General features: G+C 42.6%; 1 protein-coding gene across 20 annotated transcripts in view; it reads left to right on the forward strand.

The window, feature by feature from the left end:
* Nucleotides 1-18,173, forward strand: part of NSD1 (nuclear receptor binding SET domain protein 1) — a 174,034-nt gene that overhangs the window by 55,635 nt on the left and 100,226 nt on the right. For 18 of the 20 annotated variants that reach the window (XM_021939986.2, XM_021939996.2, XM_021940002.2 and 15 more), the window contains one exon: nucleotides 6,974-7,109. The exons of 1 other annotated variant lie outside the window; for it this stretch is intronic. In XM_021939986.2, the coding sequence (XP_021795678.2) occupies nucleotides 6,974-7,109 (136 nt within the window). Of the gene's footprint in view, nucleotides 1-6,973; nucleotides 7,110-14,851; nucleotides 15,005-18,173 lie in introns of those variants that run through there. One more of the 20 variants, XM_031666621.1, reaches the window with a different exon arrangement.

Consider the following 18,173-nt stretch of genomic DNA (forward strand, 5'->3'; position numbering starts at 1 on the left):
ACTTCCCCTCGTCTTTACCTCAAGTTGTGTATCACTATAGATTCTCAGGAAGTTTTTTTAAAAAGCTGTGGCTGGCCGAGTGTGGTGGCTCACGCCTGTAATCCCAGCACTTTGGGAGGCTGAGGCGGGCGGATCACGAGGTCAGAAGATCGAGACCATCCTGGCTAACACGATGAAACCCCGTCTCTACTAAAAATACAAAAAATTAGCCGGGCGTGGTGGTGTGTGCCTGTAGTCCCAGCTACTCGGAGGCTGAGGCAGGAGAATGGCGTGAACCCAGGAGGCGGAGCTTGCAGTGAGCTGAGATGGTGCCACTGCACTCCAGCGTGGGCGACAAAGCGAGACTCCGTCTCAAAAACAAACAAACAAACAAACAAACTGTGGCTGGGTGCAGTGGCTCATGCCTGTAATCCCAGTACTTTAGGAGGCCGAGTTGGGTGGATTGATTGAGCTCAGGAGTTTGAACCAGCCTGGGCAACATGATGAAACCCCGTCTCTACAAAAAATATGTAAATGCCACGTGCTGTGGCTCACGTCTATGATCCCAGCACTTGGGAGGCAGAGGCCGGTGGATCACCTGAGGTCAGGAGTTCGAGACCAGCCTGGCCAACATGGCGAAAACCTGTCTCTACTAAAAATACAAAAATTAGCCAGGCATGGTGGCAGGTGCGTGTAATCCCAGCTACTCGGAGGCTGAGGCAGGAGAATCGCTTGAACCCAGGATGCGGAGGTTGCAGTGAGTCAAGATTGCACCATAGCACTCCAGCCTGGGGGTGAGAGCAAGACTCTGTCTCAAAAACACACAAAAAACCAAATATGTATACACACACACACACACACACACAAAATACACTTAATATTTAATATAATGTTATATACATATGTAAATCAGTCTGGTGTGGTGGTGCGCGTCTGTAATCCCAACTACCTGAGAGCCTGAGGGGGAAGGATTGCTTGAGCCCAGGAGGTGGAAGCTACAGTAGGCTGTGATCGCATTACTGCACTCCAGCCTGCATTACATAGGGAGACCCTGTCTCAGAAACGAAAAAGAAAAAATTGTTGCACTATGGCTATTTTTTAATATTTAGCTCAACTGTAATTTTTGGATATGTCTGGGAAGAGATTGGTATCCAAGGACTATGTTCAATTTACATCGAAACAGGAAGCATATCCCATATGACCAGGAAATAGTTGAACCAGTTTAGGTTTTTTTTTAATTAATCCTCAGAAGTGCAACATAGGTTTGATTTGTAACTGTTGCTAGAAAAATTCATTAGTGAAAGTAAAGATCTCATCTAAAATTCCTTTAAACAGAGCTTTAGGCTCAAGAGCCACTTCTTAGTTAGAGTTGTAGAGATGTGTTAAGCCTTTAATGATTTTCGAAGCTGGTAGTGATGAGCTTTTCTGGGTTAGTTTAATGTAAAGTGATACAACGTTGTCAATGAAATAAAGAAGGAATATAAGCTGGCCGCGTTGGCTCAGGCCTGTAATCCCAGCCCTTTTGGGAGGACAAAGTGGGAAGATTGCTTGAGACCAGGAGTTAGCATCCTGGGGAACACAGGGAGACCTTATCTCTATTAAAAATAAATCTGGGTGTGGTGGCGTGTGCCTTTAGTCCCAGCTATTCGAGTTGCAACTGAAATCAACATGCCACTGCACCCCAGCCTGGGTGACAGACTGAGGCTGTCTCTCAGAAAACAAACCAACAAACAAAAAAAAATAATGGGAGGTTTTAAATCTAGTTAGCTTTTAGGTTGGATTTAAAACACTTTGCAAACAAATTCTAGCCATATTTATTTCTAATGCAAAAAACATGGTCTTTAGAGTTATTCAGATATGGATTTAAATTCTAATCTTTACAATTGTGACTTAACTTTTTTTTTTGAGATGGAATCTCTGTTGCCCAGCCTGGAGTGCAGAGGTGCAATCTCGGCTCACTGCAACCTCCGTTTCCCAGGTTCAAGCGATTCTTCTGCCTCAGCTTCCCAAGTAGCTGGGATTACAGGCACCCACCACCATGCTCGGCTAATCTTTGTATTTTTAGTAGAGATGGGGTTTCACCATGTTGGCCAGGCTGGTCTTGAACTCCTGACCTCCGGTGATTCTCCCATCTCAGCCTCCCAAGGTGCTGGGATTACAGCCATGAGCCACTGCACCCGGCCTGTGACTTAACCTTTTTGAGCCTCAGTTTCTTTATCTGCAAAATTGAGATAATGCTATATTGTAAGGTTGTGAGGGGTAAGCAAGATAATGTATGTATATTAGTTTTGGGGGGCTGTTGTAACACAGTACCACAAACTGGGTGGCTTAAACAGCAGAAATTCTCTCTCAGTTTGGGAAGGTAGAAGTACAAACTCAAGTTGTCAGCACATTGTTTTGAGGACTGTGAGTGTTTATCTCTTCCCCCTGCCCCTCTCCTAATGTCTGACCTCAGGCTTTCCTTGGTTAATAGATTGTGTTCTGTCTGTGTTTTCACTTTGTCTTCCCTCTATTTGTGCCTGTCTTTGTTTCCAGTTTTCTCCATTTTATTAGGAAACAGTTGTATTGAATTAAGGCCCACCCTTGTGACTTCATCTTGATCAACTGCAAAGACCCTACTTCCAAATAAGATCATATTCATAGCTGCTGGGTTATCTTGTGTGTGTGTTTATCTTGTGTGTGTGTGTGGTGGCAGTGTACACAGAATTCAGCCCAATACCATATATAAAAAGGCTTAGCACCGGTATATTATTTCCAACTGAACCTATAGACATATTAGAAAAAGCCATTCTGAAATCTGTCAATCCTGCCAGTCTAAGCCTGGAAGATGCCACTTCTTTACTCACATCTTCTCTAATCTCTTTTCCCAAGTGTCTTGGGATCTGGAATTGTGACTTATTTGTGTCTCTTGTTGAGTTTTGTACATAGGTGTTTACTAAGTTTGTGTGTAGTTAAATTATGGGCTTAAAAGGGTTTGTTTTGGCATCTCTCTCTGCAAGATAAAATTTTTAAGCTGGTCTTAAAGTCATCTTGCTTTTTTAAACCCTTGTTCTTATTTCCACTGTTTTCATGTTTAGAAGCTTTTCTGTGGTCCGGAATTCTTGCCTGTTTCTAAGTTTATTTATTAAGATCAGTTGGATTTGGTTATTATTGTCTATGAATGAAAGTATTAATGTATATTTATGTAGATGTATTTTTCCAGTGGGTTTGCATATATTATTTGGTCATGTAAATTTTTCAAGATAGAAGGAAGTAAATAGGGGTTTGTTAAAATCTTTACTCATGGTACCATCAATTTAACGAAACTTAAAAATTTATGTTTGTCAATGGCTTTGTTATTTAAAAAAATTTTTAAGGTCATCATTATTGCTTCAGCATAGTTTATAATGGATTATATAACATATAGTGTATGTATAGCTGTGTTATTATCTTTAATATATGACATCTTCACTTAGCATATTTCATAGAGTTGCCATAGCATAATTTTTTTTTGGTTGTATAGGTGAGAAGTTTGTATGTTGCCCAGGTTGACCTTGAACACCCAGCCTCACCTCCTTATGCACCAGGACAACAGGCCTGAGCCACCGCAGCTCCCAGCATAATTTTTTAAAACAGATCTCTTGGTGGATGTTAACTTTTGTCATTAAAAACAAAAACAAAAACAAAAACAAAAAACTGCTTCAACAGCTTGGGCAACGTGGTTATATTCCATATCTAGAAAAAATACAAAAGTTTTCCAGGCATGTTGGTGAGCATTGGAACGCTGAGATGGGAGGAAGGCTTGAGCTCAGGAGGCAAAGGTTGCAATGAGTGACGATTACACCATTGCACTCCAGCCTGGGAGGCAGAGTGAGAACCAGTCTCAAAAAAAACACACAAAAAAACCAACCAAACAAAGACCTGCTTTAAATATCTTACCCTATAATTAGGAATTATAGGAAATTACTTTGAATTATTTTTGGGGGTTAAAATACTGGGAGCTGAATTACTAGGTATTTGTTTTGATGGTTTATTATAGAGCAGGTGCTACTTTCCCAAGTTTGTGGCTTAGGAAACTGAGGCCAAGGTGACAGTTTGTGATGGAGTCAGAAAAGAGGATTTATTACTGCTGTCTCTGGTTCTGTGGTTCTGGCTATTGTCTTTACCTGATACCACTGACATATCTGTTGAATGCATGTATTTTATGATTATACTTCCAAAAATACAATGTAATCTTTTTGTAGAAGTTCTCTGAGGAGAAGACAGCCAACACCATGTGCTAGATTGGTTATGGTTAAATTTGTCATAAAGCATATAATAACAATGAGGTTTTATTGTTATTGGATAACAGGAGAGTGGTTTAAGAATTTCGGCTCTGGAGTTATATCTCCCCAGGTTTGAATCCTTGGTTCTGTCACTTACTAACTATGTAACCACAGGCATGTAGTAAAATATGGGTAACAATGTATTTAAGAGGAACAGTGCCTTGCATGTAGCAAACATCATGTTACTTAATGTATTTGAAGTCATTTAGAACTTGAATAAATAAGCTCTGTATTTAGCAGTGATTGCCAAATCATATTTAAATAATCAAAAATCAAATTATATCATAAATTTATTGGAACCTACTCAGATTGCAGTTTTCAGTACAGATAAAATATTTGTCTTTCCCATCGATTCTTGGCATCTCTTAAAGTTTCAAAGTCAATTAACTTTGAAGTCTTATTCTTTTTGAGAATTTACAAATTGATAACCATCAAAATGGTCCCTTAGGTTTTTTTTTTAAGGCAGATCTCGCTCTGTAGCACAGGCTGGAGTGCAGTAGGCATGAACATGGTCCACTGCAGACTCGAACTCTTGAGCTCAAGCAATCCTCCTACCTCAGTCTCCTAAGCAGCTGGGAGTACAGGCATGCACCACCATGCCCAGCTAATTTTTTAATTTTTTGTAGAGACGGGGTCTGACATGTTGTCCAGGCTAATCTCAAACTCCTAGGCTGGAGTGATCCTGTTACCTCAGCCTCCCAAAGTGCTGGAATTTACGAGCAAGAACCACAGCATCTGGCCCCCTTAGGGCTTTTTATTTTATTTTATTTTATTCTTTTTTCTTTTGAGGCAGAGTGTAACTCTGTCGCCCAGGCCAGCGTGCAGTGGCGCAATCTTGGCTCACTGCAACCTCTGCCTCCCGGATTCAAGCGATTCTCTTGTCTCAGCCTCCCGAGTAGCTGGGATTACAGGCATGGGCCGCCATGCCTGGCCAATTTTTGTATTTTTTTCTCTTTTTAGCAGAGACGGGGTTTCACTGTGTTGGCCAGGCTGGTCTCAAACTCCTGGCCTCGCTTATCTGCCCACCTCGGCCTCCCAGGGTGCTGGGATTACAGACGTGAGCCACTGTGCCTGGCCACTTAGAGCTTTTTAAAATAAAGTAAGACATAGTTCTTGTTTCATTTTCTAGTAGCTCTATATATATGGGGAACTAATCCCAGTTTTTTTTTTTTTTTTTTTTTTTTTTTGAGACGGAGTCTTGCTTTGTCTCCCAGGCTGGAGTGCAGTGGTGCAAACTCGCCCCACTGCAAGCTCTGCCTTTTGGGTTCATGACATTCTCCTGTCTCAGCCTCCCAAGAAGCTGGGACTACAGGCGCCTGCCACCACATCCAGCTAATTTTTGTAGTTTTGGTAGAGACGGGGTTTCACCGTGTTAACCAGAATGGTCTCGATCTCCTGACCTTGTGATCCGCCCGCCTCGGCCTCCCTAAGTGCTGGGATTGCAGGCATGAGCCTTGCCTTTTTTTTTTTTTTTTTTTTTTAAATTAAAAAAAAAGAGCCTCTCTCTGTCGCCCAGTCTGGAGTGCAGTGGCTCTCAGCTCACTGCAACCTCCACCTACCAGGTTCAAGCGATTCTCCTGCCTCAGCCTCCCAAGTAGCTGGGTGGGATTACAGGTGCCTGCTAACACGCCTGGCTAATTTTTGTGTTTTTAGTAGAACGGGGTTTCACCATGTTGGCCAGGCTGGTCGCGAACTCCTGACCTCAGATGATCCACCCGCCTTGGCCTCCCAAAGTGCTGGGATTATAGGCATGAGCCAATGTGTCCATCAATCCCAGTATTTTTAATGAGATTGAACTTCTTTTTTTTTGAGACGGAGTCTTGCTCTGTCGCCCAGGCTGGAGTGCAGTGGCGCGATCTCGGCTCACTGCAAGCTCCACCTCCTGAGTTTATGCCATTCTCCTGCCTCAGCCTCCTGAGTAGCTGGGACTACAGGCGCCCACCACCTCGCCCGGCTAGTTTTTTGTATTTTTAGTAGAGACGGGGTTTCACCGTGTTAGCCAGGATGGTCTCGATCTCCTGACCTTGTGATCCACCCGCCTCGGCCTCCCAAAGTGCTGGGATTACAGGCTTGAGCCACCGCGCCCGGCCGGAGATTGAACTTCTATGAGTATTTAGAAAAATACTTTGCTATTTTCTCTGAGGCTTATGTCTGAAAGTAAAGTGTTAGCTGGGATTACAGGCGTGTGCCACCACTCCTGGCTATTACTATTGTTAATATACTAATAGAAATATTGATTTGAAAAACATATAGAATATCACATGCTGAAGGGTCTGAAATCTCTTAATATTATTAAAAATTCTTTCTATAATTTTTTCTTCATTTTTCCCCCCCTCCTTTGTGTTTTGATCCAAGGACTAGATCAAGGATATCTTTTCCTTGGGATGATTTTCTTTATTGTGTTTGTTTTTAGTTCTTTAAAAATAAAGCCAGCTTAATTTTATTGTCAGAATACGGATAGACTCATTATAATAAAACAATTATAAATTGAGAACTATGTATAAAGGGCTATGTTATGAACAATTAAGATGAAATAATTTAGTTGTACTTATTTTGTAATTCTTTTTAGACTAGAGTGTTTTCATTCTCAATTTTTCATACATTGCTTTTTCAGGAGGCTAATAAGAATGATAATACTGTTTCAAAAGATTTTGATTCTTACCGATGTCCCATGTTTTGTCTGTCTAAAGTGTCAAGCTAAGAAAAAGTCTACGCCACTGAAGTATGAAGTTGGAGATCTCATCTGGGCAAAATTCAAGAGACGCCCATGGTGGCCCTGCAGGATTTGTTCTGATCCGTTGATTAATACACATTCAAAAATGAAAGGTAATACTTGCAGTGATTATACATGTTAAAGGCAGTTGCTTTTAGAATAACTCAATTTTTGTTATCTTTAATAATAATGTATTTTTTTCCTTGGAGCATTTTGTGAATGAATTGGTATTACATATTTTATCTTTTGGGGCTTTTAAAAGTTTGTTTTACTCTATGATTTAAACCTCTCGTTTTTTTTTTTTTTTTGAGACAGAGTCTTGCTCTTGTTGCCCAGGCTGGTCTGTGGTGGTGCAATCTCAGCTCGCTGCAACCTCTGGCTTGTGAGTTCAAGTGATTCTCCTGCCTCAGCCTCCTGAGTAACTGGGATTACAGGCCCCTGCCACTACACTTGGCTAATTTTTGTTTTTATTTTTGATTTTTTTTGAGATGGAGTTTTGCTCTTGTTGCCCAGCCTGCAACGGCGTGATCTCGGCTCACTGCAACCTCTGCCTCCCGGGTTCAAGCAATTCTTCAGGCTCAGCCTCCTGAGTAACTGGGATTGCAGGCATGTGCCACTACGCCCAGCTAATTTTGTATTTTTAGTAGAGACGGGGTTTCTTCATGTTGGTCAGATTCGTCTGGAACTCCCGACCTCAGTTGATCTGCCTGCGTCAGCCTTCCAAAGTGCTGGGATTACAGGCATGAGCCCTGCACCAGGCCTAATTTTTGTATTTTTAGTAGAGATGGGGTTTCGCCATGTTGGCCAGGCTGGTCTTGAACTCCTGACGTCAGGTGATCCACCTGCCTCAGTCTTCCAAAGTATGGGGATTATAGGCGTGAGCCACTGCACCTGGCTGATTTAAACATTCTCAGTTATTCTGTTGATGCCAGGAAGGTGTTAGGCCATTTCTCTAATGTTTACATTGTCCAGAATCACCTTTTAGTATATTTACATATTTCTACTTTAATCAGGTTTGTATCATTTTTGATAATATAAATCTGAAACAATTGTAAATGGTTCTTATTAATAATTTTGAAGTTTAAAATTTTGATTTGGAGTATTTCCTTTAAATGCTGTTGTTTATTTTTCAGTTGATTGTTGTGTTTGAATCTCAGGTATCTTAGTTGTAAATTAAAGGATGGGGCTGAAACTTGATTGATTGATTTATTTTTTTATGTTATGTTATGTTATGTTGTTATGTTATGTTATGTTATTTTTTGAGAAGAATTTCTGCTCTGTCTCCAGGCTGGAGTGCAGTGAGTGGTATGATCTCGCCTCACTGCAACCTTCACCTCCTGGGTTCAGGTGATTCTCCTGCCTCACTTCCCAAGTAGCTGGGACTACAGGCACCTACCACCATGCCTGGCTAATTTTTTTTTTTTTTTTTTTTTTTTGTGATGGAGTCTCACTCTGTCGCCCAGGCTGGAGTACAGTGGCGCCATCTCAGAGTGGCAAGCTCCGCCTTCTGGGTTCACGCCGTTCTTCTGCCTCAGCCTCCGGAGTAGCTGGGACTACAGGCACTCACCACCACACCCAGCTAATTTTTTTTGTATTTTTAGTAGAGATGGGGTTTCACCGTATTAGCCAGAATGGTCTTGATCTCCTCACCTTGTGATCTGCCAGCCTGGGTCTCCCAAAGTGCTGGGATTACAAGCGTGAGCCACCATGCTGGGCCAGGTTTTGTATTTTTAGTAGAGATGGGGGTTTCACGATTTTGGCCAGGCTGGTTTTGAACCCCTGACCTCAGGTGATCCTCCCTCCTCGGCCTCCCAAAGTGTTGGGATTACAGGCGTGAGCCACTGCACCTGGCCTGAAACTTGATTTGAGCTGTCCTTTTTTCTGTTAGGATGGCAGTGATTTTATTTTAGTTTTAATATATGTATTTTAGGTTGTGAAAGTCAGATGTTGATGAGATTCAGAAAAATCAGCTTACTCTCTACTTTGCTGTGATCTGCCACATTCTTCACTCCTTTCAACAGGCAACCAATTGATATTAATTTTTGTTGTTGTTGTTGTTTTGTTTTGAGACGGAATCTCGCTCTGTCACCTACGCTGGAGTGCAGTGGCGCAATTTCGGCTCACTGCAACCTCTGCCTCCTGGGTTCAAGCGATTCTCCTCCTGCCTCAGACTCCAGAGTAGCTGGGATTACAGGTGTGTGCCACCACGCCCAGCTAATTTTTGTATTTTAGTAGAGACGGGGTTTCACCATGTTGACCAGGCTAGTCTCAAACTCCTGACCTCAAGTGAACCACTGGTCTTGGCCTCCCAAAGTGCTTGGATTACAGGCGTGAGCCAGCACACCTGGCTGATATTAATATATTTTTATATATATATAATGTTTTTTCGTGTAAATTATATTTTTATTTACATGACTAAATATATACTTCTTAGTCATCTTCCACATCTTTCCTTTATCACAGACAGAACACTGTATATTTTGCAGCTTGCCTTTTCCACTTTGTGGAGATTTTTTTCATATTTTTATTATTCGTTTATTTATTTATTTTTCTGAGACAGAATCTCATTCTGTTGCCTAGGCTGGAGTGTAATGACATAACCCGCGCCTCACTGAAGCCTTGATCTCCAGGGCTCAAACAGTCATCTGACCTCAGCATCCTGAATAGCTGGAAGCACAGATGTGTGCCACCACACATGGCCTTTTTTTTTTTTTTTTTTTTTTTTTTTTTGCGTGGAGATAGTGTCTGCATATAGTGCCCAGGCTGATCTTGAAATCCTGAGCTTAATAAGGGATCCTCCCACCTTGGCCTTCCAGAGTACTGGGATTACATGTGTAAGTCACCATGCCTCTTTTTTTTTTTTTTTTTTTAAAGGATGGTTTCTCCAAAGTAGAATTCCTGGATTTGATTTTATATTTTGAATAGTGAAGTGCCTAAAAACCTTTATAAATTTTAGTTTCTTGGCTGGCCGCAGTGGCTCACACCTGTAATTCCAGCACTTTGGGAGGCTAAGGCGGGCGGATCACCTGAGGTCAGGAGTTTGAGACCAGTCTGGCTAACATGGTGAAACCCTGTGTTTACTAAAAATATAAAAATTAGCCAGGTGTGTTGGCATCCTCCTATAATTCTAGCTACTGGGGAGGGTGAGGCAGAAGAATTGCTTGAGCCCGGGATGCGGAGGTTGCAAGTGATCCAAGATCACACCACTGCACACCAGCCTGGGCGACAGACTGAGACTCTGTCTCAAAAGAAAAAAATAGTGTGTTAAAAATTTGATACCTTGAGTAGGCACAGTGGCTCATGCCTATAATCCCAGCACTTTGGGAGCCCGAGGTGGGAGGATCACTTGAGCCCAGGAGTTTGAGACCAGCCTTGGCAACACAATGATACCCTTTCTCTTTAATTAAAAAAAATTGTTGATACCTTATCCTTAGTGACCTGTCTAGATATTTAAATTCTACTACTGGAAAACTATTTTAGTGCTCCTTTTCTAACCTCCCTGTCCTATGACTGCTGGTTTCTTACTCATTAGGGTGTATCTCTCTCTTCGTCTCTCTTTTGATTTAGGGTCTCGCTGTATTGCCCAGGCTGGAATGCAGTGGCGTGATCATGACTCATTGCAACCATAGCTTCCCAGGGTCAAGCAATCTTCCCTCCTATGCCTTCGAAGCAGCTGGGACTACAAGCACTCGCCACTATGCCTGGCTTAGTTTTTAATCTTTTTATAGAGACAGGGTTTTGCCTTGTTGCCCAGGCTGGTCTGAAACTCCTAGGCTCAAGCGATCTGCCCACCTGGGCCTCCCAAAATGCTTGAGATTACTGGAGGGAGCTACTGCACTCAGCCTATTTATAGTGTTTCTTATGCACACTAGTTCAGTCCATGCTATTTATTTGACAAATAGTAAATACCTTGTATAGATTGAGTACTGGGCTAGGTTTTAGGATCCGTTATTGGGCCATACATCAATACTGCTTGCTGTCATGAGAAATTAGAATCTAGTATAAGGGACAAGACACCAGAAAATAATCAAATGCATTATTACTTAACTGAGAAGTCTGTCCAAGGAATAATTTTGATGCCTGTTCAGTGATGTAACAGGGATAACTGACCTGGACTTTTCATCCAGTGGTGTTTGCTCATAAAGTTATCTCTGATCTGTTACTTGAGGGGATGAGTTGGGAGTTAACTAGGGAAGAGAGAAGAAGATGGTTCCAGGAACATCAATTAGTATGTGCCCCAGCCCTGAGAAATCTGCAGCTCTCAGAGTAATGGAGGGTGGCACAGTATGAGGCTGCGAAGTAGGTATGGGACAAAATGTTCAGTGCCTTGTTGACTTTGTTAAAACTTTTTGTTATTTTTATCTCAGTAACAATGTATATAATTAAAAGGTATTTAGCAGGAACTGCCATGATCTGATCTGTTCATTTTAAAAATTCACTGTGGCTGGATTTTTGAACATGTGTTAGAGGGGGACCACAAATAAGTAAAAAGAGACGGTTAAAGAAGTCATTATTAGTGATTATGGTGTGATGAAAATTGTGAATAGAAAATAAAAACAGATTAGGAGGTAAAATGCATGTGATGTAGTAATGCATTGGATAATGTTGAGTGAGGGAGAATGAAGTCCTGAGGCTTTCAGTTCTTAGGTTTCCGTATCACAGGATGACTCCCACGTTTTTAGTTTCATCACTGGATGGATGTGTAGGTTGTCATTTACTGAGAGAACACTGGAGTATCTATAACTCAGAAAGGACATATTCTTGTTCATATTAGTTGGAGCCATGGGCAAGGCATGGGTGAGATTTTTTGGGACAGAAGATACTATGAGACAAAAGGTACGTTGAGGAACGCATCATTTGACATCTATATGGAAGAGACTGAGCTTGCCGAAAAAGAATGATGAAAAAGAATCAGATGAAACAGATGGAAGAGGAAAAGTAGCAGAATGTGACTAGAGTACAGTAGTATGTACTGGAGATATGTTCTAAGATTCTCAGTGGATGTGTGAAACTGGGTAGTACTGAATCCCATATATGTAATGTTTTTCCTGTACATACATACCTATTATAAGGTATCATTTATAAATTGGGCATTGTGGCCAGTTGTGGTGGCTAACGCCTGTAATCCTAGCACTTTGGGAAGCTGAGGCGGGCAGATTACTTGAGGTCAGGAGTTGAAAGCCAGCCTGGCCAACATGATGAAAACCCGTCTCTACTAAAAACACAAAAAATTAGCTGGGCGTGGTGATGGACGCCTGTAATCCCACCTACTGGGGAGGCTGAGGCAGGAGGATTGCTTAAACTTGGGAGGTGGAGGTTGCAATGAGCCGAGATCATACCACTGCACTCCAACCTGGGCGATGGAGCAAGATTCCATCTAAAATAGTAAGAAGAAGAAGTAAATAAAAAATAAATTGGGAATTGTAAGAGATCAGTAACAACTAATAATAAAACAGAGGCCAGGCGTGGTGGCTCACGCCTGTAATCCCAGCAATTTGGGAGGCTGAGGCAGGTGGATCACAAGGTCAGGAGATTGAGACCATCCTGGCTAACATGGTGAAACCTCGTCTCTACTAAAAATACAAAAAATTAGTCAGGCGTGGTGGCAGGCACCTGTAGTACCAGCTACTAGGGAGGCTGAGGCAGGAGAATGGCGTGAACCTGGGAGGCAGAGCTTGCAGTGAGCCGTGATCGCGCCACTGCACTCCAGCCTGGACGAGAGTGCGAGACTCCGTCTCCAAAAAAAAAAAAAAAAAAAAAAAATTAAAACAGGGTCGGGTGCAGTGGCTCACGCTTGTAATCCCAGCACTTTGGGAGGCCGAGGCGGACGGATCACAAGGTCAGGAGATCGCGACCATCCTGGCTAACATGGTGAAACCCCGTCTCTACTAAAAAAAAGTACAAAAAGTTAGCTGGGCGTGGTGGTGGGCGCCTGTAGTCCCAGCTACTTGGGAGGCTGAGGCAGGAGAATGGCGTGAACCCGGGAGGCGGAACTTGCAGTGTGCAGAGACCGTGTGCCACTGCACTCCAGCCTGGGCGGCAGAGCGAGACTCTGTCTCAAAAAAATAAATAAATAAAAATTAATTAATTAAAAAAAAAACAGAACAATTATACTGTAATAAAAGTTATGGGAATCTGTCCCCTACCTTCAACCCCAATAGCTTATTGTACTGTATCACAGGTAATTGAAACCATCGAAAATGAAGTTGCACATGAGCTGGGACCACTCTAGTTTAAGAAGGACGATGTGATCAATTTTGCTGAGTGTTGCCTAGAGAGCAAATAAAATGTCCATTAGGGATAAGAACAATCTTTTTTATTGTTGTTGGTTTGATTGTAGAAGTTAGATTGGACTGATTTGAGGCAATGGAGACAGAGATAGAGAAGGGAGGATGCTGCAGGTATATAGGATTCTGAAGGATTTTTATTTTTTTTTTTTGTTTTTTATTTTAATATTTTTGAGAAAGAGTCTTGCTCTGTCACTCAGGCTGGAGTGCAGTGGCACAATTACAGCTCACTGCAAGTTCCATCTCCCGGGCTCCAGCGCTCCTTCCACCTCAGCCACCTGAGTAGCTGGGACTACAGGTGTGCACCACAACACTCGGCTAATTTTTGTATTTTTTGTAGATCTCCCTGTGATGCATGAACTGGTCTTGAACTTCTGGCCTTAAGTGATCCTCCCGCCTTGGCCTCCCAAAGTACTGAGATTACAGGTGTGAACCACTGTGCCTGGCCAACAATTTATTTTTGACTCTAGAGACAGGGAAGTTTCAAGATGAAGGTGCTAGCCAATTCAGATCCCAAGTGAGGGCTGTCTTCCTGACTTGTAGATAACCACCTTGTTGCTGTGTCCTTATTTGGCAGAGAGAGACAGTACTGACTCTCGCATCTTCTTATAAGGCTAGTTGCATCATGAGGTCCTCTGCATCATGAGGGATCTATTACTAATCTAGTAATAGTATTTAGTATTCTTAGTATATTTAGTGTATAAAATTAGTAAATCTAATTACTCCAAAGGCCTCACCTATAAACACCAACATATGGGGGGTCAAGGCTTCAGAATAATGCATTTCAGGAGGACACAGATATTTAGTCTGTAATAATCCTTTTTCATCCGTCTGGAATGACAGTTTTATTAACTCTGAGTTTTAAATTGTCATCAGTAAACTTAATTCATATCCACAGTGATAGTCTTTATCCTGTCTTTAGGTTTATATACTCAACCCCATACTTGAAGTTTTCACCAGGATATCAATTTGAAAATACATTCATCACCCTAACATGGAACCCCATACTCTTTAGCTTCCTCTGTCTCCATCTTTCCCACACCCATACGTGTTTGCCTTAAGCAACCACTAATGTACTTTCTGTGGATTTGCATATTCTGGATATTTTGTATATAGTAGGTCCCCAATTTGAGTTAGAATTTTTTGACCTTACAATGGTGCGAAAGCGATACACATTAAATAGAAATGGTACTTCGAGTTACCTGTAGAACCATTCAGTTTTTCGCTTTCAATGTAGTATTCAATAAATTATACAAGATACTCAGCAGTTAATTTTAAAATAGGCTTGATGTCAGAAATTTTGCACAACTGTAGACCAGTGTAAGTGTTCTGAGCATGTTTAGCGTAGGCTAGGTGTATTAAATACATTTCCTAATTATTCTTTTTTTTTTTTTTTTAGAGTCAGGGTCTTGCTTTGTTGCTCAGGCTGGAGTGTAGTGGCACGATGTCAGCTCACTGCAGCCTCTGCCTCTTGGACTCATGTGATCCTCTCGCCTCAGCCCCCCAAGTAGCTGGAACTACAGGCAAGCGTCACCATGCCCAGCTAATTTTTAAATTTTTTTTTGCAGACAGGGTCTCCCTGTATTGCCCATGCTTGTCTTGAACTCCTGGGCTCAAACAGTCCTCCTGCCTTGGCCTCAGAAAGTGTTCAGATTATAGGCGTGAAGCCATTGCGTCTGGCCAGCCTTCATATTCAACTTAATATTTTCAACTTATAATGGGTATGTCATGGAGCATCTGTGATTTGTTTATAATTTTTCCACAAATCTGTTGTGCTCCTCAACTTACAATTGGGATAGATTCCCACTAGGAATGCATTGGTTCTGATTTTTCCCATACCCCCATCATTGGTTATTTGACTTTTAAAAAATAGACAAAGCATAAATTTAATTTTGTTGTTGTTGTTGTTTTTTTTTGAGATAGTATCCCATTCTGTTGCCCAGGCTGTGGCAGGATCTCAGCTCATTGCAACCTCTGCCTCCTGGGTTCAAGCAATTCTCCTGCCTCAACCTCTCGAGTAGCTGGGACTATAGGCCTGTGCCACCACACCTGGCTAATTTTTGTATTTTTAGTAGAGATGGGGTTTCACCATGTTGGCCAGGCCGTTCTTGAACTCCTGACCTTAAATGATCCTCCTGCCTCGGCCTCCCAAGGTGCTGTCCTGCCTCGGCCTCCCAAGGCACTGGGACTATAGGCCTGAGTCGCCTTACCTGGCCCAGTGTTTTCATTGTTTCACATAGGCAGTTCAGTAGCATTAAGTATGTTAACATTGTTGTGTAGCCATTACCACTTCATCTCCAGACTGTTTCATCTCCCAAATTGAAACTCTGTACCCATTTACCAACATCACCCTAGCCCTTGGTAACCACTGTCTGTTCTGTTTTTTTTTTTTCCTCTATAAATTTGACTATTTTAGATACCACATATAACTAGAATCAGACATTTGTCCTATTGACCCCTTACTTCACTTACCATAATGTTTTCTAGGTTCATCTGTGCTATAGTATGTTTCGGAATTTCTCTCTCTTAATTTTTTTTTTTTTTTTCTGAGACAGAGTCTCGCTCTGTTGCCCAGGCTGGAGTGCAGTGGCCGGATCTCAGCTCACTGCAAGCTCTGCCTCCCAGGTTCATGCCATTCTCCTGCCTCAGCCTCCGGAGTAGCTGGGACTACAGGCGCCCGCCACCTCGCCCAGCTAGTTTTTTGTATTTTTTTTTTAGTAGAGACGGGGTTTCACCATGTTAGCCAGGATGGTCTTGATCTCCTGACCTCGTGATCCACCCATCTCGGCCTCCCAAAGTGCTGGGATTACAGGCTTGAGCCACCGCGCCCGGCCCTCTCTCTCTTAATTTTTTAAAAGGCTACATAATACTTCATTGTATTGTAAGTATCACATTTTGTTTTTCCATTCATCCGTCAGAGAACATTTGGGTTGTTTCCTTTTGGCCATTCTGAACAATGTTTCTATAAACATTGTGTAAGTATCTGTTGTTTTTGTATTCTTTTTTTTTTTTTTTGGATGGAGTTTAACTCTTGTTGCTCAGGCTGGAGTGCAATGAGGCGCGATCTTGGCCCATTGCAACTTCTGTCTCCTAGTGATTCTCTTGCCTCAGTTGGGATTACAGGCACGTACCACCATGCCTGGCACTAATTTTTGTATTTTTAGTAGAGATGGGGTTTCGCCGTGTTGGCCAGGCTGGTCACGAACTCCTGACCTCAGGTGATCCACCTCCCAAAGTGCTGGGATTATAGGTATGAGCCACTGCGCCCAACCTAAGCATCTGTTTTTTTGTTCGTTTGTTTGTTTTTCTTTTGTTTTTTGGAGACAGAGTGTTGCTCTGTCTCCCAGGCTGGAGTGCAGTAGCAGGATCTCGGCTCACTGCAACCTCTGCCTCCTGGGTTCAAGCGATTCTTCTGCCTGATACTCCCAAGTAGCTGGGACTACAGGCGTGCGCCACCATGCCCGGCTAATTTTTGTATTTTTAGTAGAGACGGGGTTTCAACATATTGACCAGACTGGCTAATGATCTGTTTTATGTGACTTTTTTTTTTTTTTTTTTTGATACAGAGTCTTGCTCTATCGCCCAGGCTGAAGTGCAGTGGCACGATCTCAGCTCACTGCAAGCTCCGCCTCCTGGGTTTACGCCATTCTCCTGCCTCAGCCTCCTGAGTAGCTGGGACTACAGGCGCCCGCCACCACGCCCGGCTAATTTTTTGTATTTTTAGTAGAGACGGAGTTTCACCGTGTTAGCCAGGATGGTCTTGATCTCCTGACCTCATGATCCGCCCACCTCAGCCTCCTAAAGTGCTGGGATTACAGGCGTGAGCCACCGCGCCCGGCCTATGTGACTTTTTAGTTATTTAAGTCTTTTTCAATTGTGGGGTTTTTTTTTTGTTTTTTTTGTTTTTTTTTGAGACAGAGTCTCGCTCTTCCTCAGATTGGAGTGCAGTGGCACGATCTTGGCTCACTGCAAGCTCTACCTCCTGGGTTCACGCCATTCTCCTGCCTCAGCCTCCCAAATAGCTGGTGGCGCCCGCCACCATGCCCGGCTAACGGGGTTTCACTGTGTTAACCAGGATGGTCTCAATCTCCTGATCTCGTGATCCGCCTGCCTCGGCCTCCAAAGTGCTGGGATTACAGGCGTGAGCTACTGTGCCTGGCCTTCACTTGTGTTTTTAAAAACATCTTTCAAATTTTGTTCATCTCATTGCCACTGCCTTAAAGTTCTAGTCATCTCAGGGCCACACTACTTTGGTGATGCTGGTCTATTGAGTCTTATTTCCTCTTATTGTATTGTTTATAGGTCAAGGATATTCATATTTCTAAGATGAAAAACTGAACCTTTTAAGTGAGACTCCTCATTGCCTACAGGATAATGGCTAAAGGTTTTGGGGGGTGTGTGTGTTTGAGACAGAATTTCACTCTTGTTGCCCAGGCTAGAGTGCAATGGCGCGATCTCAGCTCACTGCAACCTCTGCCTCTCGGGTTCAAGCGATTCTCCTGCCTCAGCCTCCCAAGTAGCTGGGATTACAGGCGTGCACCACCACGCCTGGCTAATTTCTTGTATTTAGTAGAGACAGGGTTTCACCATGTTGGTCAAGCTGGTCTCGAACTCCTGACCTCAGGTGATCCACCTGCCTCAACCTCCTGAAGTGCTGGGATTACAGGTGTGAGCCACTGCGCCCGGCTAAAAGTCGAAGCTGCAATGGCTAAGGTCATAACATGCCACGCAAACTCTTACAAGTCTGGTTGCTGCCCAACCTTGATTAGTTTCCCTTTTCTTGCAGTTTATGATACAGTGTTCTGTAGTTTTGTTTTGTTTTATTCATTCATGCCTTTGAGGGTTCTATGCTCTCATACTATAATTCTATCTTTCATTCTATCTTTAAGT

The sequence above is a fragment of the Papio anubis genome, chromosome 5 (genome assembly GCF_008728515.1).
Source record: "Papio anubis isolate 15944 chromosome 5, Panubis1.0, whole genome shotgun sequence".
Lineage (NCBI taxonomy): Eukaryota > Metazoa > Chordata > Mammalia > Primates > Cercopithecidae > Papio > Papio anubis.